Source organism: Clinocottus analis, unplaced genomic scaffold (assembly GCF_023055335.1).
Source record: "Clinocottus analis isolate CAN_PGR_092001 unplaced genomic scaffold, fCliAna1.0.p SCAF_4, whole genome shotgun sequence".
Classification (NCBI taxonomy): Eukaryota; Metazoa; Chordata; class Actinopteri; order Perciformes; family Cottidae; genus Clinocottus; species Clinocottus analis.
Window position 1 is genome coordinate 11,477,341 of NW_027176153.1, and position 26,716 is coordinate 11,504,056.

At 42.1% G+C, this 26,716-nt stretch overlaps 1 protein-coding gene across 6 annotated transcripts in view; it reads right to left on the minus strand.

Moving 5' to 3' along the window:
• bsna (bassoon presynaptic cytomatrix protein a) overlaps positions 1-26,716 on the minus strand; it is a 135,631-nt gene that overhangs the window by 30,685 nt on the left and 78,230 nt on the right. For 5 of the 6 annotated variants that reach the window (XM_068597413.1, XM_068597410.1, XM_068597414.1 and 2 more), the window contains 3 exons: positions 9,743-10,201; positions 1,318-6,648; positions 537-578 (listed from right to left, as the gene is read on the minus strand). In XM_068597413.1, the coding sequence (XP_068453514.1) occupies positions 537-578; positions 1,318-6,648; positions 9,743-10,201 (5,832 nt within the window). The remainder of the gene's footprint in view (positions 1-536; positions 579-1,317; positions 6,649-9,742; positions 10,202-26,716) is intronic. The other variant, XM_068597412.1, reaches the window with a different exon arrangement.

Sequence of the window (26,716 nt, forward strand, 5' to 3'; positions counted from 1 at the left end):
GAGAGAGAGAGAGAGAGGACAAGACAAGAAAAGTATGGAGAAGCGTAGCATGAGCGAGAGATGGGGGTGGACAGATTGAAAATAAATCAAAGGGAAAAGTGAAATCAAAGGGAAAAAAATGATGTAAAAGAGACAGAATGAAAAATAATTAAAGAAAGACAGAGACAGTAAAGACAGTAGAGGACAAAGTTGTTGAGTTTTGGCAGATCTGGTTGTAAAAATGATGATCAAAGACTCCAGACACAGTATGTGACATGGAATTATTTGTGTGCTGATGCATTAGTTGTAAAAATGGTTCCAAGTTAGTCAAACTTCTACACATGGCAAAAACAAGAATGGAAGCGCAACATAAATGATGTGCAGCATGTACTGGTCATATTAATGCTCATAAGAAAATATGTAATGCATTTTCTTTGTTGCATAAATGACAAGCTAGTGCAAATAAGCAGTTAGGGCTTCTGCTTTTACTGTGGGTTATGAGATGCATATTACACATTCCATCTCTAGTTCATTCTCATTGAGTAAGGCTTCCAAACCTGTTTAACTGAGTTAACTTGAAAGATTTTCAACTGCTTGTTCTATCAAAAAAGAAGAAAATCGTCATGTTAGCCCTCTGTTAAAACATCTTAACAAGGCTATTAGGAGCTTAAAAGTGGTATATTCAAATGCGTACTTGCTATTGATTATCAGATGAAGACAACATCCATTTTTAGTATAAATCAGACCAACAAATGGCACGAAAAGCCAAATTTGAGCATCATCAGTTTCTATCCCAAATACATACATACAGGCATGTTCATGCACACTTCTTAAAGAGAACGTATCCAGTTAGGTGAACTCCACAGCATGCAAATTAAAAACTATAGTTGTAAAGCTGACTGAATGCAAACATTTCTTTGAACAAAATAATCTCATCCATCATTACATTCTAAGTGCATTGTTTTTCTAACTATAACATAATTTTATCATCATTTTCTTAAGAGATATTTAATGGTCTCGCTGTCACAGTTTGTTACTTAACAATATACTTTGTGGATGAAATGCATGCATATACTATACTGTATATATGTTATTTTATTAGTTATTTCTGGAAATGGTGTATTGTATCTTGCAAGTCAATTTAGTTGTTGCACATCGAAGATGCACATTTGAATGAACAAAACAATTTAACAATAAAAAAATGCAATAAGATGCACCACAAATAACACCACCACAACACCAACAAAACACAAACCAATATCCATAACAAAACCAACAATCACAAAACATCAAACAAGACATCAAACTCTCCCTTCTGCCTCCTGTTTCTCCCTCTACCTGTTCCTTGATGTTCTGCAGCTCATGTAACTCTCTCTGCACAAGCATCTGCTCCTTATCCCTGTGCAGCTTCAGCTCTATCCTTTCTCGTTCCAGCTCCTCCTGCAGGCGCAGTTGCCGGAGTTTCTCCAGCTCAACGCGCTCCCTCTCCATCTGCAGAAGCTGCTCCTGCTGCCGATGGAGCCTCTCTGCCTCGGTTTCACCCTCCTTGTGTATGGCACCTGGTGGGGGGAAGGGAGGAAGACCCCCTGAAATGGGTAAGCCACTAGTGGGGACAGAAGGGCCGACTGGTGGTTGGGTGTAGCCATGAGTTTGTAAAGGAGTTGAGTATGGGTAGGCATGAGCTGCTGCAGGAGGCTGTTGTGGCTGCTGAGCAGATGTCACTTGTTGCTGTTGTTGTTGTTGTTGTTGTTGTTGACTGTTCAGGTGGGCCTGGGACAGGTTTATTGGCTGCTGCTGTGGCTCCATTGGTATGACAACTGTTCCTTGTACCTCCGCTGATGAGGATGGACTTTTACCAAGGTATACTGGTTCATCCTGGACTGTAGAACTAGTACTTGTAATGGAAACAGACACTGGGGCACCAGTCACTGCACCAGCTGAAGTTGCAGTAGTTGACGTTGTTTGGAGAAGGCCTGGTGCTGGGTAACGGACTGGAGCTTGTCCAGTTAAGGGTATTCTTGGGCTCATTGGTATTCTGCTAAGACTGGATAGGGGCACAGGTGTCATATTGGCAGAAGGGTATGGCCTGTACACCCCTCTTGGTATTGGGCGAAGAACAGAGGCAGGCTGTGTTGTAATGGGAACTGTAGAAGCAATGGGAGTCTGAATGGTGGAGTAGATCATCCCATCAGCGGACCTAATAGCAGCAGGGTACATTGCTCTGAGACTGGCCTGCCTGGCATTGATAAGGTTGGTTAGCGCTTGACTGTGGGAGATTGGCTTCCCATCTAGTCCAAAAAGGAGGTTTTGTCTCATGCCGAGACCTGCAAGTCTTGAAGCCCCAGGTCCAGTTCCTCTCCCCAAATTACCAAATTGCATCAAGTCTGGGTTGCTTGCATATCGATCTATGGAATTGAGAGCTGCACACATCCGGCTAATCTCCCGGGCAGTTGTAGCACTGTACTGAGCCAAGTTAGCTTCTTGGAAGCCAGCAAGGTCGCGAGCAGAGTAGCCATAGTCTGAACTTATGTTGGACAAGGAATTATATCTCCTTATAGGCAGGGTTTGGGCTGTGACGTCTCCTCCATGTCGTAAATCTGTATAGGAGCCATACTGCATCCCAATAAATCCTCCGTAACCCTGTTTCATTTCGGTTAGATCAATGGCTAGTTCTCCTGTGTCTTGGATGTGTGGTTCTAGTTTTGAATGGTAGGACTGTAGCTCAGCTTCAGCTAGGTTTGTATCAGACATTGAAGGCTGGAGCCTACCAGGGAAAGGTAATGTGTAGGCCTTACGGTCATCCATTGAATATTCATGATACCCTTCAGGAAGTCTTTCTTGGTCAGACTCATAGGTTAGAGGTGGGGCAGATGGAGGCCTTATGCCCTCTTTCTCACCACCGATACAGCTTCCACCAAATGGAAGTTGGTAAACAACATCACAACAAGCTGGTTGGTTTTCAGGTTTAATTTGGCCTCCTGTCAGGTCCATAGCATCCTGTCCTACTTCTACCTTAACTAGCTGAGTCATTGCCCTGGCCTGCTCTGGCGCTCCGTCCATCTGTACTACCATGCTGTGTGGTGATTTACTTCCCAATATCAAACCAGGAGGACTGGGCTTCCCTTTCAGCTCAATGGGACCAGTGCCATACAGCTCAGGGTTAATGACTGGTGATACAGCACTGACCACAGCTGAGGCAGCACTAGTCTGACTGACTAGCAGGTCTTTTTTCAGTAAAGGTAAGATCTGGCCATGAAGGCTGTACCTGGCCAAAGCAGATGCCTGTTGTTGATGATGTTGCATCTGATGGTGCTGCTGCAACTGGTGTTCAAGGAGTTGTTGTTGCTTCTGCAGCTTCTCTTGTTGTATTTGTAGCTCTCTCTGTTGAATACTGAGGTCTTCTAGTTTGGCATCAATTTTTGGTATTGCTGGGTCAGCTGAAGATGGTGGTTTGTTTTGAGAAAGACACACAGCAGAACCCATGCCCTGACCTAAATCCACTTGGTTTTGATGGGGATCACCATAAATTGTTGGCTGTCTGGGCTGGGTCATGAACATGGAAGCAGCCACTGTGACACTCACAGTGGTTGGTGTGATGATCTCCTGGGTGTTCAGGTTCATAATCAATGGCTGTACAATTGTTGAATGTCTGCTACCCTCTGATCCACCATGGTATTTCCTGCTTTCAGTAGCCAAGGAAGTGAGATCCATACCCTGGTCAGTCATGATAATAGGAGTTTGATGGTTTAACGTTCTGAGGTCCACAACACTTCCGCCTTGAATCATATGGCCCTGCTCTACTCTAGAAGTACCTGGAACTGTAGATATTCGACATAGGGAGATGTTGTCCATAGACATGGAGCCCCTGGTATAAGTACAGGCTGTGGTGACCATACTTGTTCCCACATTTACTTTCTCCACTCTTTGTGTTTGGTAGAAGCTACGTGTAGGAGAATGTTGGTAAGGTGGCGTGTCTGGAGGGCTGCCACATGGAGAGTAATTCTCAAATGTTGATTGGCGGCTAAATCGGGTAGGTGATGACAGAGGAGAAGTGGCAGTGTTAACTGTCATTGGCCTTGCTGGGCTTCGAGGTGGGGAATACGGGACATCCTGGGAAGACTGCTGACGATAAAGCCGTGGAGAAACTGTTCGATGCGATGTTTGCGTTCCCTGCGCTGTCACTGGAGATGTAGGTCCAGAGGTAGCTGTCTCTGACATCCGCAATGCTGAACTGAAAGTTTGTGTGGAGAACTCAGCCGTACTCCTTCTGGAAGGTGAACGGGTAGGACTCTGTGGTGGTGGTGGTGACGGAGAAAGAGGAGGGCTGGTGCTCCTGTAATAAGTAGTATACTTTGGAGAGCGTGGCTCAATAATTCTCTCAGTGGACGATGTTGAACTGTCTCGCACATCTCTGGTTTCTCCTACCCTCCTGGTGATCACTTCTCTTTGACTGTAGGCTTGGGTAATCTCTGCAATCTTGCTGCATACACTTGAGACTGTAGTTGAGGATGTGGCAGGGCTTGACGTGTGCCGGCCATATATACCAGACTGAGTAGTAGTCATTGTGTGGCTTGAACTAGTCTGAGAAATAGTTACTGCATCTCTGGCATACACTCCATAAGCTGCGATAGTGGTGGCAGCCACTGTGGGAGTGATTCCGTTCTTTCCCGCTTGGCTTTTGATCTTGTCTTTGTGTCCATCTTTTGCAGAGAAGTGCTGTGTTACTCTGACATCAGGAATCCGTCCCCCAGTCTCAGCAAAGGAGACAGGAGCTGAGATCTGAGTGGGGCTTGTCCCGGGAGTGAGTAGAGCATTGCTCTGCTCTAGTAGCTTAGCAAAGGCGGAGCCTGTGTCTAGGAGCTGTTTGTCTGAGTAGGAGCTCTCAACCTCTACTTGCTCATCAGTGGCCTGCTGCATCTTGGTGATGTTCTGAGATGTTTGTCGGATCTCCTCGTAAATATCTGTTTCGGTTTCTGCTGCCTCATTATCATATCCTGCTTGATCTTGTTCATATTCATCTTCTTCATCATAACTTTGTCCATTAACATCCTCCTTGTAGTACTGCCCATGTCTTCCATGTTGTTGCTGTTGCTGTTGTTGTTTCTGGAGCATCTCTGCCTTCCTCATCATCTCCTCATAAACCTCCTCAGCACTCTTCAGTGGTTTGGAAGTTGAAGATGACGCTGTTGTTGTTGTTGTAGTTGATGATTTCTCTATTGGCGAGTAGAGAGACATAAAAGTAGGCAGGTTGTATTCACTGCCTGACTTGTAAAGTTTGGACTCGTATCCCTCAGCCTCTGAGTCCAGACTCTGAGGGGAATATTCGGAAGCAGAAGAACGATGGAGCTCTTCCATTTCTGCAGCTTGTCTCAGCTCTTCTGTTGGAGAAGCATCTTCAATGGGTGAGAGATTGCTAGGTGGTGTCTTGGACCTCTCTCTGCGCCGCTGAGCCCTCAGCTCCTCCTTATCCCTCTTGGTCTTTCGTGCTGTGCTCCTTATTCTGTGTTGTTCCACCTCTCTCATCTTCTCTTGCTCTCTCAAAAGTTCTTCTTCCTCTCTCAGCTCATCCTCTTCTGAAGAATCTTCAATGGTGGGAAGGAGAGGGCCATGGGAGCGGTGGCGTGCTTTCCTCTGTTGCTTAGCCTCTTCCAGCTTTTGCCTCCTGCTGGGGCTACTGTCACTATCCTCCTCCATTGATGAGATGGAAGTAGGTGACTGGCCTGAGCCATATGAGGATGAAGTGGCTGGCAGAGTGGATGAGTAGTCACCTCGAGAACGTTCTTCGGGGGATCCTGTCAGGCTCTCCATCTCTAGCTCTGGTTCCCGATCAAGGTTTAAGTCATTTTCATTTCCCAACTCCATGTCTCGGCTAAAGCTACTGGTGTTATTGAGCTCAATGGTTTTGAAGCGCCTCAAGCCTCCTTGTGATGCCATGACATCTTCCTCACCCTCCTCCAATGAGCCTTTATAAACATCGGTAGAGCTCTTAGTTTCCTCCTCAAAACTGCTGGAGTGGTGCTGAAGACGTCTTTTTTCTTTCCCTGAGTCAGAGATCATGTGTTTGTGGTGGTTTTTCTTAGGTTTCTGGTAGCCATATCCTTCGTCTTCCTCATCTTCTTCCTCCATATCTTCCTCTTCCTCATTATCTTCATCAGCGCTCATCTCCAAGATTTGTCTCCTCATGAACTCCTCATCTGTCATCTCTGTGGGCTCAGCCTCTTTTTCCTTCTTTTTCTTCTCTTTCTTCTCCTCCTTCCCTTCCTTCCGTTTACCCTCCCAGTCCCCTCCATCTTCTTCTTCCTCAATTATATCTTCTAGTTCCTCATCAGAGTCGTATGAATCTGGTGGGATTGATAAGGAGCGTGGGCGCTGCTTTCCTCTGTCATCCAGGTCTCTGTCTCGGTGCTTCCTCCCCCTTCTGTCGCCCTTGTCTTCAGAAAGACTCTTCTCCAGCAAAGGCCTCATGGAGCTTTCCAGCTTGGTGATTTCAGAAGGGCTTGGTGGGGAACCTCGCCCACTGATCCCCCTCTCACTCAGTTTCATCTCCTCTTCTTGGATTAGACCTGTAATTTCACTGTGAGAGCTGGAGATGCCATCAGAGGAGTAGCCGGTGTCACTGAGGCTTTGAGGGCTGCGTGACAAATCGTGGGTGCTGTTGTTTTTTGTATCCTAAAGAGAGAAAGAAAAAAAAAGAATTAGAGTTGGGGATACTACGATTTTTAATTCAAGTAATCATTTTTGGCAAAGTGTGAGAATGTTTTGATCATTGATAAGCACATTGCTAGATAAGATATGAGAGAATATGTTGTTATTTCATTTAACCATGGATGCAGAATTATACAAGTAAACTATTTGTACTGAAAAGTTAAATGTAATTAATGTACAGATGGCAAAGATTTGACCTTCCTAATTACCATACTAAATTTCCCAACAATGCAGTTGTAATTCAAATAAGTCATTCATACAGTATTATGCAACAATAAAACCCATTGAACACATTCAGACTATGGTCTGATTTTATTAAGAAGTGAATCTCCAATAGTATAATAAATGATAGCATTAAGACAAATCACATAATTGTTCAGTTATCATTAAGGGGCTTATAGTTAATAGGTTTGCAAAATATTTTGAGCCATTAATGGAAAGAGTTTATTCAAAATGTATATTTTAGAAGTGAGAACATTTCAGTTTTGTGATGATGAGCGATTGTGAAGTAAACAAAAATTAATTCATCAGTGGCTCTGCCATAATCTCAAAGGGACTAACCTGGTGAATGAAAATCAGATGGCGGACAGAATACAAAGTAGATAAAAAAAACAACAACTATGGAAATGTTTTCTATAAAATCCTTTAAGATGGTTACAATACTTCAGAGGAGACTTCAATTTAAGTTCTCTGCACTTTAAATTCCTAGCAGCTGACGAAGGTCTGCTCTGCCTTGAAAATGCCCACAGCAGCCAATCTTTATAAATATTTCTGCAGGAGCAATAGCTAAGTAAGAAAAGGTATTATTTAACTCCCTCTGTGTTTCTCTTTCATTCTCATGACCCCTTCCAGCGTCAGCCTTCTGTGAGGAGGGAATCAATGACATGCTTTCCAAACAGCCGTGGACATCCAACACCATCAGAGAAAGTAATTGGTTCAACTTACAATTTTAATTTAATCAAATCTTAAGTAGGATGATAACATAACAGTATTTGGTTTTGTGTTTTGCACAGGTTATGTATAATAAAGGGTGACGGTGTTTTGTTGTATGGTCGCCAAACTGTATATGTTTTTAACATAGAGACATTTTGTTCAAAAAGTGCAAGAAAAAAGAGAATCTTTAACCAAGTTCAAGAGTCCACTCTTATTGAAAATGGAAGCCATAATTTCTACAGAGAAATACAAAAACAGGGGAGCAAATATGTTCTTTTGTCAGAGAAGAACTTAGACATGGCAATAAAATGGACTAGGCAAACACAATACATCTGGAAATGTGTTTCTTAAAATAGGGATGCAATTAAACTCCAAAGCATCCTTTTCCATTGATAACACATGAAAGCTCTCCATGCCACTACAAACTTTGAGGCATCCCACTTGTCACCGTTAAATATTAATGGTATCTTTTAATTAAAAAAAACTGAGTAAATGGAACCGTAAATAAAGGAAACAAACAAAGTCATGTGGGCAGATTGTATTGCAACTGTGTTTAGCCTTGCATTTCAACTTAAGAAGACAACAACTTTAGTTTTGAGTATGCTATGGATCCATGACCAGTTAAACAATTGTAATAATGTTATATCAGCATGCAGCTTCTCAGAAATATGCAGGTAAAGATCTAAAATATTCACTAGAAAATAATGAGAGATTGGTGTTAAAAACATACAAAAAGGCTGGTACTTTCTTAATTACTGCATTTTTTGTTAAAACGAAGTCCAGCAAGAACTATTATAAAGAGTTATCATGACAAGTTTGGCTTGGTGGTGCATTTACTCACTGTGTTGGGGGAAACAGCGTTATTTGTCCCACTTAATGCCAAACTAATGTAATCTCACAGATTTGTTTAACGTGACCTTTATGATGACAGGTGCTCATCTGTGAGCACAAGTCATTTCAAATATGTCATATGAACTATATTCACAGTAGCACAAATGACCTCAAGATGCCACCTTCATTAAATTACTTACATCTGGATTCTAAACACAGCAGTCAAAACCTTGAAGACAACGTTGGCGGAAATCTAATGTGGCAACAGGCAGCTGGTCGTTGGCAGGATCCATGGTGTAAACACTTAATATACATTTCCCAGGTGTCAGACAACAAACACTCCTGAAGTCCACTGGTCACATGGTTCATTTATCACATGCATCACTTTTGTCTAAATCCTGGGTCTGACTCTGCTGAGGACAGCAATGTCTGTCAAGTGGACTGTTATACTGAAATCAACCAAGAGTTTAGTCTGGTGGTGTGTCTTGTTTTGAAGTGCTAGGTCTGTATTTTTTTTAGAGACCTGCAGTTCCTCTCCCCTCCTGCTTAGCCTTAGCCTAGTTTTAGACCTCTGAACTTTAGACCAGATCTCTGATTTCAGCAATTCTAACTGGTCATCGATGGCTGTTTCCACTGGTTGGAGAAACAACTGACCAGTCAGAGTTGAGTGGAATTAAAAATGGGGAATGTCGTAGGAAGCCACTTCGCTACATTAATGAAAAATAGCAACAGAAATATGGCAAGAAGCATGGATGAGAGTAACGGCTGTTCAAGTTGCTGTAAGTCGACTTAACAACTATGACTATAACTATTAAATCAACACATTAAGCTACTCCTAGCAACTGGAAGCTCGGCGTCTGTGTCAACTACAAATGGCATCAGTGTAACAGAGAAGTTACAACACTCACACTGCTTAGTTGTGGCAAAGCAAAACACAATGTCAGGCTGAATGAAAGTGAAACAATCAAGCTGACCCAGCCTCTGTCTCACCAGCTTCAGCTAAGCATCTTGTGCTGTACTAAATGTGAAAATGCTGAAACAGCCATGCATCACGTAACTTAGCCTGCATACATGCTCTTAGAGGTTACAAAGGTCACGCAACAAAAGCCATTTTTGGTACATAGGCCTGTATGTTGCACTATGGTTCCCGCAGAATGATTATTCATTTGGTTCACTTTTATCAAGCCGTATTACCATTTTGACTGTTGTATTAACTTTTGGTCCTTTCCCATAGCTTAACATACAGAGTAGTATACCGGACTAAAGCAATGTTACAAAGAGAAATCAGACTCACATCATAGTGCCTGGACTTCTTGATTTCCTTGATGGGTGTGATCTGCTCTCCTTTCCTCTGGGAGGATTTGGTGTCTTTAGCAGTTTGGTTCTCAGGCTCGGTTTTGGGTTTCTCCTCTGTGGGTTTTGGCTGTTTCTGGATCTCTGCGGTCGATACTGGTGCCGTAGCCGGTGCCGTGGTCTTGGAGTCGAGTTGTTGTTTGGCAGCATTGGGTGCAAACTGTCCACTACCACCAGGTCCCGTCTGCGCTTTCTGCGTCTGGGGCTGGGCCGGCCTGGGTCCCTGCTGATTGGTGGGTTTGTGGAGAGGGCTTTGCTGACTGGCTGGCGCCTGGTGACGGGGCGATCCCATTGGCTGGTGCTTGGGAGACGGATGAGGAGCAGGAAGTGGAGGCTCGTCGAGGCCGCCTCCGGACATTAGCCGCTGGGTCTGGCAGTTGAGACATAACCACTCCTTCTTCTGAAACACAGAGAAGACCAAACCCAGACACAGTTAGTGACAACAAGCTTGTTTTTCATATCATATTATGTCTGTAATATGTCAAATAAAAGCATATTTAAAGACATCTAGCTCATCGGTGGCGCTTTGAAAATTTGCAAAGCATCAACACTATGGGTTCAATCGCAAAATTGTGTATGTTGCATAAAAAAAGGTACGTGAGTTTGAATAACGCTTTGCTGTCTTGAACGAACCGTGAGAAAATCAACAGGTTGCCACTCAACAGCAAAAAGAAAAGACTGAAACACTCCCAGGTGGGTGTGTAAATGTGAGTGTGTGTGCGACTTAAATGCCATTTAACCCCCTGTCTTTCATCAACTACTTCTCTACTAAAATGAAGTGTTGTCATTCTACTTCTCATGTAAGATTGACGGATTAATACACTGATTAATATTCCGGTATATGCCGATACCACTTAAACAGTAGACTGCAGAGACACACACACACACACACACACACACACACGCACACACACAAACTCTATTGACACTTTGGAAATCGTTTTTCCAGACCGAGCTGTCACAACGGCAGCAGGCTAAGTTAAGCTGACGTACGTTTCTAAAAGTCCCACTGACAGTTACACCCTATTTCCATCGCATCGGATCCACTGTGAAGCTGCCTGATGAAAAATTTGACTGCGATGCTCGCCCACACACACACACACACACACACACACACACACACACACACACACACACACATACACACACACACACACACACGTACTGAACATAACCAATATTTTGCTTTACGCTAACTTGTCTCTGTTTCCTGGTGTGAACTCATTGTTCAATCGGTCTTTGTAGAAAAAGGTTACATTAAGACTTTGGCTGGTGATCTCTGTGAAGGACAGAAGCCTCAGGAATGACTTCACCAACACTGTGACAGGAAAACAGTTTCAATGAACTTTTCTTTAAAAACCCAAAACACATATATTCATCTATTTTGTTGATCTGATATGTAATATGTATCATTATTTGTGCAGTATCTCTCCCGTGCACACCTTTTGTGTACCTTCCCTCTCTATTCAGTCGATCCAGGAGAGAAACTGAAGTTGGACCAAAGATCGGCCATATCACTCATGCAATAAATAACTGACAGATGCAGCCCTCCCCACTGAGCACTTATCTCCCATCTCTGTTCTTTTCCTCCCACTCATCAAATCCTCTCTCCACAAAACTCTCTCTAACTCCCTCCTCTCCACACTTGATCGTTTCTATGTACCCCTCTGCATCTCTCTCTTTCTCTGAATCCCTTTGAGACTTTAGTTATTAAGTGTCATGCAGGAGTACTTATGGCCACCATTACATACCACCAAGGCAGTAATAGTTTATTGAAACATCTGCATGTAAAACTATATGAACTTGGTTTTACACCTTTCTCTATCGCGGCCTCATTCCAAGACTGCACAGCGTTTTAATGACAGAAAGATGTTCTCTCATTGCCTTTTCCATTCATCTTTTAAAGTTAAAGCTGCGGTTCAAAATAGACGGGAGGAAGAGGGGAATTTGAATGAGGAAGGACACAAGTGATACAAATCAATAATGCAGGTGTTTCTTTCTCAATTATTTGACTGTGATTAAATGAATACAAAGCTAAAAGCTTCTCCCCAGAAACATGTTTCATTTTACTTCAACACACTAGTCTATTTTCTGCTTCTTTCTTAAAAGCCACTGCTAAAACCACACATTCCTTTGAACGTTTTATTCCAAATGTGTACCAGCATCAAAAAATGTAAACAGCCGCTTTGAAAATACTGATCAAAGGGTCAAACCATTTGTGCGATATTATCTGCAGACTAGACTTCATTTGATTGTTCTTGGCGTTGTGAGCACGATATAAAAAAGTAATTCACATTTAAAAAGCTGGAAGCAATGAATGTCTGGCATGTTTCCTTTTCTGCAATTATCCAAAAAGCTGTCAATTAGTTTTTTGTCAATTAATAAATGAATCGACTTAATGTTTCAACACGTTAAGATGCTACTGTAAGATGTGGACCCGTTGTGTATAACTCTGTGCAGCTACAGTACTTCCAAAGAAGCAGCACGTTGTATGAGCACATTGTGTGCATGCGTGTGTGTTTGTGTGTACTGTGCCGTATTCAATCACATAGCCAATGGCACAATGAGTCCTTCCCTGATGATGCATCACCCTTTGCAACTACTCCTTTATTAACTATCCCATGTACAGTCGTAGCCTCTGAGACTGTTGAATCATTTTAGACCCTCAAGTGAACTCATTCCTCTTTTTCCAGCCAGTACATCACATGTGTGTGTCTGTTGTCCATCAGAATCGCTGCTCCACTTAACCTACATAGCACAAACATTCTGGCCTTTTCTTCTCCTGTCAATAACGTTCACTAAAATACTCCATTAGTTCTTGAGCCGCATTCAGACTCACTCTCTTTCTTTCTCTCTTTCTGTCATAACGTGGGCCTTTCACACTCTTTTTTTTTGTCTATTGTATTTTGACTCTCTCTCTTTGTTTTGTTTGCTATTTTTCAACACCGTCTCTTTTTTATGAAAGCAATGTTTTTTTTTAAAAGCCCAAGTCATCCATATGCCAATTATAATCTGATTAGACTCCATGGCAACTGCACCAAGCCATAGTCCTCCATTTAAAATACGGACGAGAACACTTCTCTTTTGCCTAGGCTTCGCTGCTTCTCTCAGTTTCACTTTCTTTCTCGTGTGACTCTTTTTCATCCTTTTATATGTGTGTTTCACACATTTGCACCTGCAGTTTCTTTCTTTTCTCTATTCACTACATGATCATTGAACCTATATCTTTCCCTTTCCTCTCAGCTCTTAGCCTCCTCCTCTTCTCTCTCGCTGTCACCCTCCGTCTCCTTTTTCTTTTCCTCCAACAGAGCTATTTTTACCCAGAATGCCATTGTTCTGCTCGATCGCACACTTCCCTAGCACTGGCTGCCACTTTAGGCTGCACTCTACTGCACCACAAATACACAAGTGTGCATGTGCATGCACACACACACACACACACACACACACACATGCACACACACACACATGCACACACACACATACAGTCACATGATTCACGTCGGTGTAAAATGGAGGAGGCCTGTGTAGCTAAAGGCTTACCAGAAGGAGAGAAAGATGACAAGCAGAAGGAGGAAGAGAACAAGGGGAGTGGAGGAGCCCACTAGGCGGAGGAGAGGAGAAATGGGGAAGAGAGTGACACCAATGCTAGCGTGTGAGTGGGTGCACATACACACACACACACACACACACACACACACACACACACACACACACACACACACACACACACACAGTAATTCAGCTTAGCCTTCAGCAATGTGGCTCCCTGCTGAGTCTCATGTAAGTGGTTTGATTTGGGAGCAGAGAAGAGACGGACGAAGAGCCATGAAGAGGTGTGATGACAGATGATGATGATGAAGAAAAAGCTAATGATGATGGTTTCTTACAAGTATCATAACATTTTTTACCTATGTTTTCGGGAGAAATATAATTGCTGCCTGGAGTTGAGGGCTGTGTGTGTGTGTGTGTGTGTGTGTGTGTGTGTGTGTGTGTGTGTGTGTGTGTGTGTGTGTGTGTGTGCGTGCCTGTGTGTTTGTGCATGTGTGTCTGTGTGACAGACTAAAAGTTAAAAAGATATCTTCAAACAGGACACAATATTTAGGTCATTGAGTGTGCTTCAATGAGAGAAGACTAAGTGTTTTCATGAATTATGAATTATTTCCTCTGCAGGTATCATTTATTATCTCCATCTTCCCATGGTTGCTTCTTGGCGTCTTGACTAAAAGCTAATTATTTTGACATCAACTGTCTTGAACCCAAACGATAGCGAGGGAGTTTTAGGGGCAGGTTTCAGCGCTCAGTGCACAGGTTGCATCAGTCACCGTACGGGAGGAAACTCACTTTTTCATGACAACGAAGAGCAGATTCCAGAGGAACTCACCCACATAAATTATTTTTCCTCCTGCCATTGTCTCCAGCTTCAGATTTGTTGTGTCCTCTCTATTTTTGTCCATTGAGATACATTTTAAAATGTCTGGTCGCGTTGGCTTTCTACTCTTTTCTGCTTTCCACCCCCAATTATCATCTCTCCACCCGTCAGACTCATCTGTGAGCCTGTGAAGGGCCTAGACCCTCAGGTTGGGAACCACTGGACTCACCTGCAGTTTATAAAGTGAATGAAATAAGGCAGCAGCACAATGCTACTGACACATTGGTATTAGCGATCTCATAATACAATGACATTGTGTCAGTCACAGGGGCCTTTTGTTCTGAAAATACTTGTGATACCTTAAGTAAAGCATTGTTAACAATGATGTATTGTTACTTTCACTAAGTAGAAGATCCCCTTAACATCTGTTGATTTGATTTGAATTAAATGTTGGAAAAGGGAGCCATTTTGAGTCTCAAATACTGTAACATTAAATATTGGCCTGTGCACAGAGACATAATGCAACAACACACTTGCATGTATAAATCACACACTCAAAGCAGACACATACTAGACATGTCCTGTGGGAGAAACAGCCAGGATCTTAATGTAAGAAGCACAAGTGACATTGGTGAAATTAAAGGCACTAATTCTGTTGATACGCGCGCACACACACACACACACACACACACACACACACACACACACACACACACACACACACACTGGTTGTATTTAAGCTGGATGGTATAATATCTTTTGCACTAAGAAGCTGGAAAGGCAGAAGAATGAGGAAGAGAGATGGAGGAGGAGAAAGAGGAGGAGGAAGAGGAGGAGGAGGAGGAGGAGAGTTGAGGCATTAAAGAGAGAAAGTGAGAAACTTAAAGTAAAAGGAGTAGAAGAATCTAGATCAGAGCAACAACAGCAGTGGAGGAAGTGGAAGAAAAAATGAAGCTTGTAGACTAAAGGAAAGGAGAAAATTATATGAAAAGATAGAAAGAAAAAAATAGAGAAATAAATTAGATTAGAAGGGAGGAATATAGCGGAGGAGGAGGCGAGATGCTAGGGGATGAAAGATAGGAAGAGATGAATTGTAGGAGTGCAAAACCACTTAAGGAGAGAATAAGTAAGATCTAAATTAGAGGTGAGAAGAAGAAGAAGAAGAAGAAGAAGAAGAAGAAGAAGAAGAAGAAGAAGAAGAAGAAGAAGAAGAAGAAGAAAGGATGCCGGAAAAGAGAAAGGAGAGAGGGAGCATGGAGCCTCTTTAATGGCGTAACAGTGCAGTGAGAGGCGAGAGGAGTGGGCACGGGGCCGGCTATGTGTGTGTTTGTGTTGATGCGTATACACATTATGTTTTATTGCCCACATTTTACCTATTTTCTGTATGAGGTTGATCTGCCCACTTCTTTCCTCTGCTGACGCTCAGTGTAGGAGGCTCTCATTTGCATACAGTATGGTGGGAATTCACAGCTGCCGTGATGATGAATTCTGACGTTGGCCCGAACTCCGACTGTGAGCGTTATAATCTGATTAAACCTTCAAAGGGACACTTAGAGTCTGCATCATGTACCCAAAATAGCTGGACCACAGAGACGCAGATAGTCTGGGTATGAAGCCAATTAGCTTGCGATGGTAACGAACAGGCTGAACGATGGATCAGATGTCCACAAGAAAGACTGATTGAAGACTATCTGACACACTGAAACAGTGACTTATGGTCAGTCTTCTCATGTAAGATTCTTTCCAACAACTCAAAATTGACTGTAAGTAATCGTATCTTGCGTACTAAATGTGTAGAAATGCAAAAAAAAAAAATGTTTTGGGAGAGTCCTCATGAGAAATAAAGACAGTGGTGTTTTACATTTGTAAAAAGCCAACATACTGTATGTTGATATTTACCTGGAAAAGACTTTTAGCGGCTGTTTGAGTTATGACTCGGCAGCCAGGAGCAGATGTGTTCAAAAAGCGTGAGACTCATACACAGGAAATTATTTTTGTGTCAAATTTTAACAGTTCAACAATGGTTTATTTGAAATGTAACCGTTAGGGATGTGTGTCGTTAGGCTTTCATGCGTACTGTTGTCGATATTTGTGGGTGTGGTTCCTCATCAATACGTTAAAATTCTTGAATACAAATAGTCTTACTTGAGCAGCAATGCAAGAAGTTCAAAAATCTTTGAAATACATTCTCAGATAAACAATTGGCGAAGTGATTTGCTATTATTTGTGCACCTATTCTCAATAGAGAACCTTCTTGACAAATAATCCCAAACTGCATTTCTGCAGATTGATGTTCTGCTTGCTCGCCACATGTTTTGAGAAATTGCAGACATTACCTCCCTTACCTGTAATGGTGTTATTGCGTGTCTTATGCTGTACTGTGTGTGTGTCTGTGTGTGTGTGTCAGAGTGAAGCACCAATCAGCCCTTGACAAAGACAGTGGCAAGCCACATCTTCTTAAATAAAAAATAGATAAAAATAATGTAACCGTAAAAAGAAGAATACACACTTAACTAATTGCACCAAAGCTCCACTGCAGTTGTTAGAGGTTAAGTGCCTGGCTCATTGCAGTTTCAGCATTAGCTTTGGAGGAGCGTTTCACTGAGACAGACCTCGGGATTTGAACCGACGACCTGACTGTGAGGAGCCGGCTTTGAGGAGGAAGCCCCTGAGGTTGAGAGACGGAACCAGACCAACAGGCACGGCGCAGTTTGTTCAGAGTTTGACCCACAAATTGGTTTTGAGAGCTAATTTTAACAGGCTGCGACTGACTGACGCATGGAGACACGTACACACACACGCACACAAATCAAGAACAGAGAGCAACAACACAATCTTTGGAGTTTATACGAGCGCAAGATTTTGTGTCATCATGTGTGTGTGTGTGTGTGTGTGTGTGTGTGTGTGTGTGTGTATGGGCTTCAGGCATCAGAGGATTTTGACTCCTGCAGTAATAGGATGGCAGCTAGCCAGTAGCAAAACAGAACAGAAGTACTCTGGCTACTACAGCGCTGGTCAACAGGGAACATGACGTCCACTGACTTCAACCACCGCTTTGTCATTACAACAATTAAACAACTTCAATCTGATTTATTGACTTGAATATAATGTTTTTCTTGCACTTCTTCAACCCACACTTAAACATGAATCAAATTACTATGTTTGATGTGAAAGGACTCACTGGAAATTCGCAGCAACCAACAAAGGGGCGAATTGACAAATAATGGATTGCTGCCCCTAATGGCACTATAAATCATTTGCCAAATGTTATCTGCCCCATCTCAAGGTCTGATTCACGCAAGATATTGTGGTGATTATATTATGGAGCGATCACGCCCCTAAATTTTGCAGCTGATTGCAATTATCCATGTGGCGAAGTCTAAATGCGTTGTCGGTTGTGAGGAGTGAGAGCCGAAGGCAGAGGTGCTACTTCCATCCAAACCTCCCAAAGGAAATCAAGAGCGAGGAAAGCAGACACTGTGAGCACAGGATGTTAGATGAGAAGGAGAAGGACGGCATTATTTGTTTATTTGCTGATATAAAAACCTTTCTTTTTCAAGCGTCTTTAATTTTTCCTTATTTTTCCAATGTAGTTTAAAAGCTGTCATGTCGGGGAGCTTTATTCATTTATTTTTCATGACATGTCTTTGCAGCCTGTCTCACAGAAATAAATGAGTTTGAGTGAACCGCCCTTACAAATGTTCTTCAGTCACCGCTAACTGGCTATCAGCACTGATCTTTGTGAATGGGGCAGTTTGAGGCTCATTTGCATAGAAAGGGGACACTATTTCCCCAAATGTATGATTATTACCTCATTTAAATATGTGCAAATAGCACGGGAGCGCCAATGCGCTTTTTGCTTGGCAGCGTGGTTGTGGGTGCATATGCTTTAAAAAAATGACAGTTTCTTTTGGTCATATCTGCAAAAACTCCGCAATCCTTTCCTTGTGTGACAGGTCAGGATAAAATTCATATGTTCGTGAAAATAAACCTGGTAATGTAGCTTTTACAATATTTCCAAAACTGCATTTCTACACATCTTAAGGATATTTTCCTTCTTTTCATCCACAGAGCCTCCTCAAAAAGGATCTCTCGGGGACAAAAGAGTTTACTGAGCTGAAGTTCTTACCTCGCTGTGTGTACCCAAAATTGAACCTCATCCTCAATGACGAGGGGGCTGCTGGGTATTAATAGGATTTAATTGATCTGGCCTTGGTTTTAGTATGAGAGAGACTGCAGCCTTTGAAGTGCTGAAGTGTGTACTTTGAAGTGCAGAAGGCAGTCCTCACTTGGACAGGAGCATTATGGGCAGGGGAGATTGCTGGCTCATCCCTCAGGGTGAAGAAAGAAACATGATCAGACAGATGCTAGAGAGGAAGTTGGAGGAAAAAAATCTTGAGAAAAGTTTAGCCATAAGCTTAGAGCAAAGAGAGAAGAGGAGAGAGAGAGAGAGAGTCTTCCCTTTGAGAGGAGTGAGTGAGATGGAAGGGGAGGGATCCGGGAGGAGGCTGAGAAATTGAAAATAAGCAGAGGTGGGGGAGGACGTGAGAGAAGATGGAGCGGAAAAACATGGAACACCGAGAGAGAGTGATTACAGAGAACTAAATGAGAGGGTGTTGAGGGTGAAATGAGAGCGAGAGGATAATAAGAAGCTCTCTCCGCTCTGGTTTCCTCCTGTTTATTCCAGCACCATATAAATGAATCATTACAGGCACAACACAAACTTTACTTAACAATACCGTATTTTATAGATTTACATTTTTTTTACTTATACACCGAATGAATAGAATAAATAAAATACCTGACGAAGCAAGATCTCACTTTGCTTACTAGTAAAGTGGTGAAGAAAGGGAATTGTAGTTTGGTAATTCAACATCAGTGTCCGGCACCAATATTTGCAATTTTGTAAACCGGGGCCTTTAACCTCTATAAAAAATTATGATTAAACTACCCAAAATACAAAAAGAAGGCTCAAAGCGGAACAATGAAAAATGCAAAGAAGAGAAAAAGTGAGGAATGTCTGAGGACGTATGAGGAGATGGGTAAAATGGAGGACAGAACAGAAAGTGGGAGAAGGAGGGAGAAAAGCACAAGGGCGGGGGTAAAGAGGATGAGGATATTAGTGAATTAGAAGCAGAGAAGAGAGGAGGAACGGGTGTGGGGAGGGGCGAGAGAGAGAAAAGAGAGGAGAGAAAAGAGAGGAGAGAAAAGAGAGGAGAGAAAAGAGAGGAGAGAAAAGAGAGGAGAGAAAAGAGAGGAGAGAAAAGAGGCGGATTCCAAAAATGTACAGTGAATTAGTTCTGCTTCATGAAACTGGCAGTTCTGGCTGAGAAATGCTTCGGGGCAAGGAGTGTGTGTGTGTGTGTGTGTGTGTGTGTGTGTGTGTGTGTGTGTGTGTGCGTGCACGTGTGTGTGTGTGTGTGTGTGTGTGCTGTCATGTTTGTCTCCATATAATTTGCGTGTATGTCAAGTATGTCCGTGTGGCTGGATGTAATGGCGTGTGTTTGTGTGCAAAGAGCATCGCTGCCTCCCCACAAAAGAGTTGATGCCACGTTGACATTTAGACAAAAACACAAGCGCCATCTTTTAAAAGAGAAACTGTAAAGAGTGAAGCTCGAAGAGAGCCGAGGCCAAAACAAAAGGGACCAACAAAAATAAAACATGAAGTGTACCTGCACATCATTACATGACATTTAATCTCCAACTAATCCCTTAAAGCTACTCAAGCAAAGATTTTTAATGGGAATTTTTTTGAATTATTTTATAAGCGTAATATTGGCCCTAATCAGACGCTGTGGCTAATTGTTTGTGTTGGACTGTGATTCAGAAGCAATGAATTGAAGCATGAAGAACTAAGTTTCTCCTAATCAGCAGTTAACTACCAAAAGGAAAATGTTTCATCACCATCAACAACAGTAAGAGGAGAACATAAATGTGTGTGTAAAAACCATACAATACTTCATAATTCTGACCCTTTGCTTTGTCATTATCAGCATTTACTTGTACTTTTACTTTTAATACTTAAGTACATTTAATATTAGAAAAATACTTTTGATACAGTACATTTCAGATACTTTAAGATTTCAGAAGATTTCATTTCAGATACTTTAAGGTGACTTTCACTTTTACTGGAGTCATTTTCCAATAAGATATCTTCACTTTTGCTCAAGTATGTTTGTTTTTAATATGCACCACTGCTCTAAATTACAGCGGATGACGGATGGATGTTTTCATTCTGTGAGAATGAAAATGAGACTGATCCAAACTCTAAACTCAAATTATGAAAAAATGTGGACACTTTTGTAGAGTTCCACACACACACACACACACACACACACACACACACACACACACACACACACACACACACACACAGATACAAACACGCGCAAAGGAAGAGTGTGTAAAGGTCATCAGCGTTGCCTGTCCTTCACTGTCTAACTTACTTGTGTGCGTGTGCATGTCTGTGTGTGCGTCTGCATGTGTGTGCGTTTTGACCCTGACTAACAGCGAGCTGAGTCAGCTTCTAAAATTGCACACAATGTGCAGCCAAACAATATCTGGGTCAGTCTGCACTCTACCATTTATGGCATCCAGCGTCTGGCTCAAGGGCACTTCAACAGCAACTGCTTCATCTGTGTTGCTGTGAGTCCTTCTGCTGGTTTTAGGGTCTAGCTCGGCGAGATCCGGGAGGATGGGGTGACCCGCTACCGCGGGGCAGCATGTGTCTCCCCCCACATCAAGAACACACACTTCCATCACCTGCATTCACACACACTCCAAAAACAAAAGATACAGAACATATTCAGGCAGCTGCAAACACACAAGGTGCACCCGGTGCATGTGCACATACACAGAAACACCCTCGCCAAGCAGGGATTTCACCCTACCGTCCAATCAGATCTCTCTGGAGGAGCATGCTCACGCTGCGCTGTGGCACCTGCTCTGAGAGACGGGGCTCCAGAAGAATCACACTGCTGCAGCTGTTTGTCTATTTTCTTCCCCTTTTATTTTATTTCCCTTGTTCAGTGTCTCTTGGAGTGTTTCCTGTGAGTCTTCCCTCTTCCTATCGCTATGAACACTTCCTATGCACCTTCTCTTTTTATTCCAGTTTCTCCTTCTCTCTCGCACACAAAATGTCTCTCCTCCCGTTTTAGCCTCCCTCACCTTTTAGTGCGCTACTGTAACATTGAGGAGCGTTAGTTCAACTGTGAGTTTGAGTTCAATTTGCTTTGATAATTTGATACATAAGGAAAAAATACTATCGCTAAAGTGTTTGTGTTAATGTATGCACGTGTTCAATTTGATATGTGATTAGATATTTGCAAAGAGTATCACCTCTTTTACCCTGTGCATTTGCTTCTCTGTCCATGTATGTGTTTACACTTGTCACAGATCGGCAGTAGCTGCAGGGACAACACGATCACGACACAGTGATCATTTGTCATCTCTGGGCAGTAATGACACTCTGCCCGTCTGCCACTGCAGCTCAGATTGGCATTGATTAGATGTCAGTGTCAATGCTCCGCCCTCATCATTTTATCATTTTACACAGAGCACGACAGAGAGTCCGAACCAGAAAGTGCTGTCCCGCTGCAGCGAGGGCAACCAACACGAGGAGAGAAATCAATGAGGCAACGACAAAGACTTTTCCCTCGAAATCTCTTCAATGGATTATTCCAGTTTATCACACACTTTCCTGACGATCAACCAGATAATTAAGCCATTAGAATATATAAACCCAGCAAACTCCTCCGATTGTGTTCAGTCGTGTTTGTGTTGGATTTAGTCCATTTGTGTTTGTGCTTTGAGCCAAAGAACTGAAATGAAGAGGAAACGCCCGATCACCAATAGCCCTTAATTCACACACTTGCCTAGGAAGATCCCTGACAGTGTAATTCATACAGAGAAATGAGGAAGGGACGCATGAAAGAACAGGAGTGTAGATCAGCACACTGATGAGAAACACACATGTAGACGTACGATGCTGCTTATTATCCGTGTTGGTCGAAACTTGGGAAAATTGTTCAACAGTTTCATCTGTAGTTTCAAGAGTGAGATTGGACCAGGATGTGTTTGTCCTCGCTCAGAACGAATACTGTCTGTTGGTAGTAGCTTCAATAAACTATTATAAACTAGCTGCTTGGTAAACCCAACGGGAAACCTTTGGAAAGGCTGTCGAGATATTCATAATTAACTAAGAGAGCCATCTGAGGACAAAAAGTCTCAGAGGTAATTCAGAGGCTTAACGGGAAAATGATACAAAAATTGGACAGTCATTTTTCATTATCGAAACATTAGTAAATGACAAGATTTAGCCGAGCCAGCGAATACATAGGGAAGTCACCCTGACGACCCTGCAGTCTGTTTACATGTAGAATATAATAATTCATGAGTGACAGCCCAGCTGTAAGATTCAGTGAGGAGCCAAAGGTGAGATGAAGTAAACACAGCAGACTGAGAGGGGACAGAGGGAAGGATGGGAGAGATGGAGGGAGGGGGGTAATTAAATGAAATTAAAAAGTGGAGAAGCGGAGTGATGCTTGAGGCTTAATTTATACTCCACTTGTTTTGAAATGCAGGAAAACTGGATGAAGGAAGATGGAAGGTGATGGAGGCACAACAACCCATATATACTTATTTATATTTACGTTCACCAAGTCACAAACACAACCTCATACTGGACAGATCAAAGGACTGGTGTGGGAAATGAGCTTCAGCCATTTATACAGGTGGACACAGGTGGACACACCACATCCAGGCACCGCTTCAGCAACTGACAATGTTTGTCTGGTCCTGTCCTAAACTTAATCTAAAAAGTCTATTCTTAACCCGAAAACCAATTATTAATGGAGCAATATTTTCACAGCAGCTATATTGTCAGATCTCAAGTATGTTTTTTTACTGTTATATAGTAGCGACGCCACCACGCAACACACACACACACACACACACACACACACACACACACACACACACACACACACACACACACACACACTGCATTGCACTACTGTGGAGAGACTATATTGGTATTTCTCCCTGGGGACAACCTGTGTACACACACACACACACACACACACACACACACACACACACACACACACACACACACACACACACACACACACACACACACACACACACACACACACACAACTTTGTGATTCTGTTTAGGCCAGCAGAGAAGGCTTAGCTGGTCCTGACGACCTGCCACGGCATCCAGAGAATGATTGGACTGTAGTTTTATTCATCAAAGTGCTCAAGGGGGTGTTTTCTAATTGTGTATTGCTTGTGTTTACAAGATATTGTGTGTGTGTGTGTGTGTGTGTGTGTGTGTGTGTGTGTGTGTGTGTGTACACAGGTTGTCCCCAATTTACCCTCTACCTTGTAGACGACACCTGCTCTTCTCTCTATTTGTCATACAAGTCTCTCCATCATTCTGCTCGTCACATGCATTTTATCAAATGTGTTACACTATAATGAATTGATTGACTTCTTGTGAAAAAAATCCATTTATACGTATATACCTTTTGCCCTTTAAAATTAAATATTTATGTGTAAGATCCAGCAGATTAAAGTTACTTTGCCACAGGGAAGAATTGGTTTAAAATGGTGGTTAATATGCAACTATTATACATTTAATATGGTGAACGCAGCCATACAGTCATCAGTCTCCTCCCGCTAATTATGTGAACCTTCAAATAGAAAATGTGGGTTTTTCTAACATTTAAAAAGGTCGAGTTGAGACAGTTATAACATCCATTACAGTTCAGAAAAAAAAGACATCCACTGGCTACCGACACTATTAGCATAACAAAGTGGAGGAAAGCGCAGTATCTATTTGTGAAGATGGTAATTTGAGCCGTGGACGCTGAGAGAAGTGAAGCTAAATATAGTGATTCATTTTAAATATGAGGCTACAGCAGGAGTTTGACAGCTGCACAGGAGCTCCCTGCTGAGACATAGTTTTCACTCTTACCATCTTTTTTTCAATTTTTTTTTAATCTCTTTCTCTGTTTTCTGTTCCCTCTCCCTCTTGATCTCATCCTTCTTATTTCCCCATCTCTGTCATCTCTCATTTCACAGAGAAACTGAGTTTGGAACCAACTAGCAGACTGTGAGTCAATAAACTGCTTGGCTGTGTTTTTTTCCGTTATTTATTTATTTATTCTGCAGTTGGGCAGCCGTTAGCGAATGTATCATTTGATTTGGCTGTAGACAGACAGAGACAGAGGGAGAAAGAGAGAAGGGTGGGGGGCAATAGATAGAAAGACAGACAGACAGACAGACAGACAGACAGACAGACAGACAGACAGACAGACAGACAGACAGACAGACAGACAGACAGATAGATCCACATCCTTGTAAGCTAAGATATAAAATGAATCAAAATGCAAATGTCCACATGGTCAATGTAGATTGTTTAATAGAGTGTATCAGGTCAATGACTAACTCTGGCTTTATATATATATATATATATATATATATATATATATATATATATATATATATATATATATATATATATATATATATATATATATATAATATATATATATATATATATATATATATATATATATATATATATATATATATATAGCTTGTATATAGACAATACTGGAGGAAGGTATTTGCTTGTGATAATATTATGAAATATCTAGTAATGTATTGTTGATGACCAATTCCTTCATATAGTAATCACACATCTTTAAATTGATCCATTAGGTTAAGTAAAGGCTACCAGATGTTCATTCAAGCTGCAGCAGTCAGCACCATGGACAGAGGCAACATCCAAGTGAAACTACAACTCACCAGCAGTGAGACAGAGAGGACAGCTGTGTTTCTTATTTACTGTTGTCTGCACACTGGACATTACTACATAGAGTCATGTGCTGCTAGTTAGTCTGTCCGCAATGTAAAAGAGGAGTGTATTAGTATGGCAAAATGACAAAGAAAAACTGATGCAGAAGGAGAGAGAAAGAGAGGGAAGTGAGGAAGAAATAGAGTGGAACAGAGAATGAGAGAGAGGGGGAGAGGGAGAGAGAGAGAGAGAGAGAGAGAGAGAGAGAGAGAGAGAGAGAGAGAGAGAGAGAGAGAGAGAGAGAAATACCATAGAGAGGGAGAGAGCAGCAGGAGAATACAAACCACTGAGCTGCTGGTTACAGCTGGATTTTTCTAGTTATACACACACACAAACATACACGCACGCGCGCACACACACACACACACACACACACACACACACACACACACACACACACACACGCACATTATAGAAGTCCAGAGCTGAGAAGCACCAATCAGAAGAATCCATTCTACTGCTCGGGTTTGCTCACAGTCTCCATGTCTGTGGTGTAATTCAGCCAACAGGATGTTACATCGGGCGCACTGGTTTAACAAACGAGAACCCTGCCAAGTGGATATGCAAATGTCCACTTAAATTAGATATAAGATAGAATAAGATACATCATGTTCATTATCCTTAATGAAATGCACGGTGCGTGCCAATGTGAAAACAATGTGTACACAAATGGGAAATTCATTTTTAAATTGATTTGATTATTGAATCTTGAACCCTGAACTAAAATGCTGGACACACACTGACATGCACACATACATGCATAATATTCATTGATACAATGCATATCATACATCCTAAATGTGTTGATACATACTTTGAAACATGTACACATGTATTGTAAAAAAAAATATAATATACAATTCTGTCTTTTGTGTAATCTCAGTCCCTGATGTTTCCTTTCTCTACTCTCCCTCCCCCCTGCCCTGCATCATGGAACAGTCCAATCCTAACCTTTTTGCTTATTCCATCTCACTCTCCTTCAGCCATCCATCAATTTCTCTCTCTTTCTACCTCTATATGTTTCTTGCTCACTCTCTCGTAGTGCTTGTGAGGACCAGTACTGCTCAAAATTGTCACCATGAATGTGTGTGTGTGCTCGCTTTCAAACCATCATGAGACATTGCATGCATACAGAGGGATACACACACACACACATACACAAACACACACACTCACACACACAAACATACACACTTGTGTCTTTCCGCACTGCCATTAGTCATCATGTCTCCCACTGAACACAGCAGATAAACAACATGTAAGTGACAGAACTAATTCAACACCCACGCCTGACTTACACAAGGACATAGTACATGTGTGTGTGTGTGTGTGTGTGTGTGTGTGTGTGTGTGTGTGTGTGTGTGTGTGTGTGCGTGCGTGTGTGTGTGTGTTTTCTGAATGGTGCATAAAATGTAATGGATGGAGATCAAAACAAGACGGTGATATCTGCGCTCTGAAGTCGTCTCTTTTTGCCTCCAGCTTGGACTATAAATAATACATAAATAGCCTGTTCTCCATTTCAACACTGTTATCTATCATTTTAGATGATGTTCTGGTGATGACACACTATGTCATTGTCTTCAAACTAAATATAGTAATTTATCATTTGCAAAGCTACTTGTGATTATATGTAAGAGATCGTTGAGGTGTCTAATGGACAAAATGGAGGCAAGCTT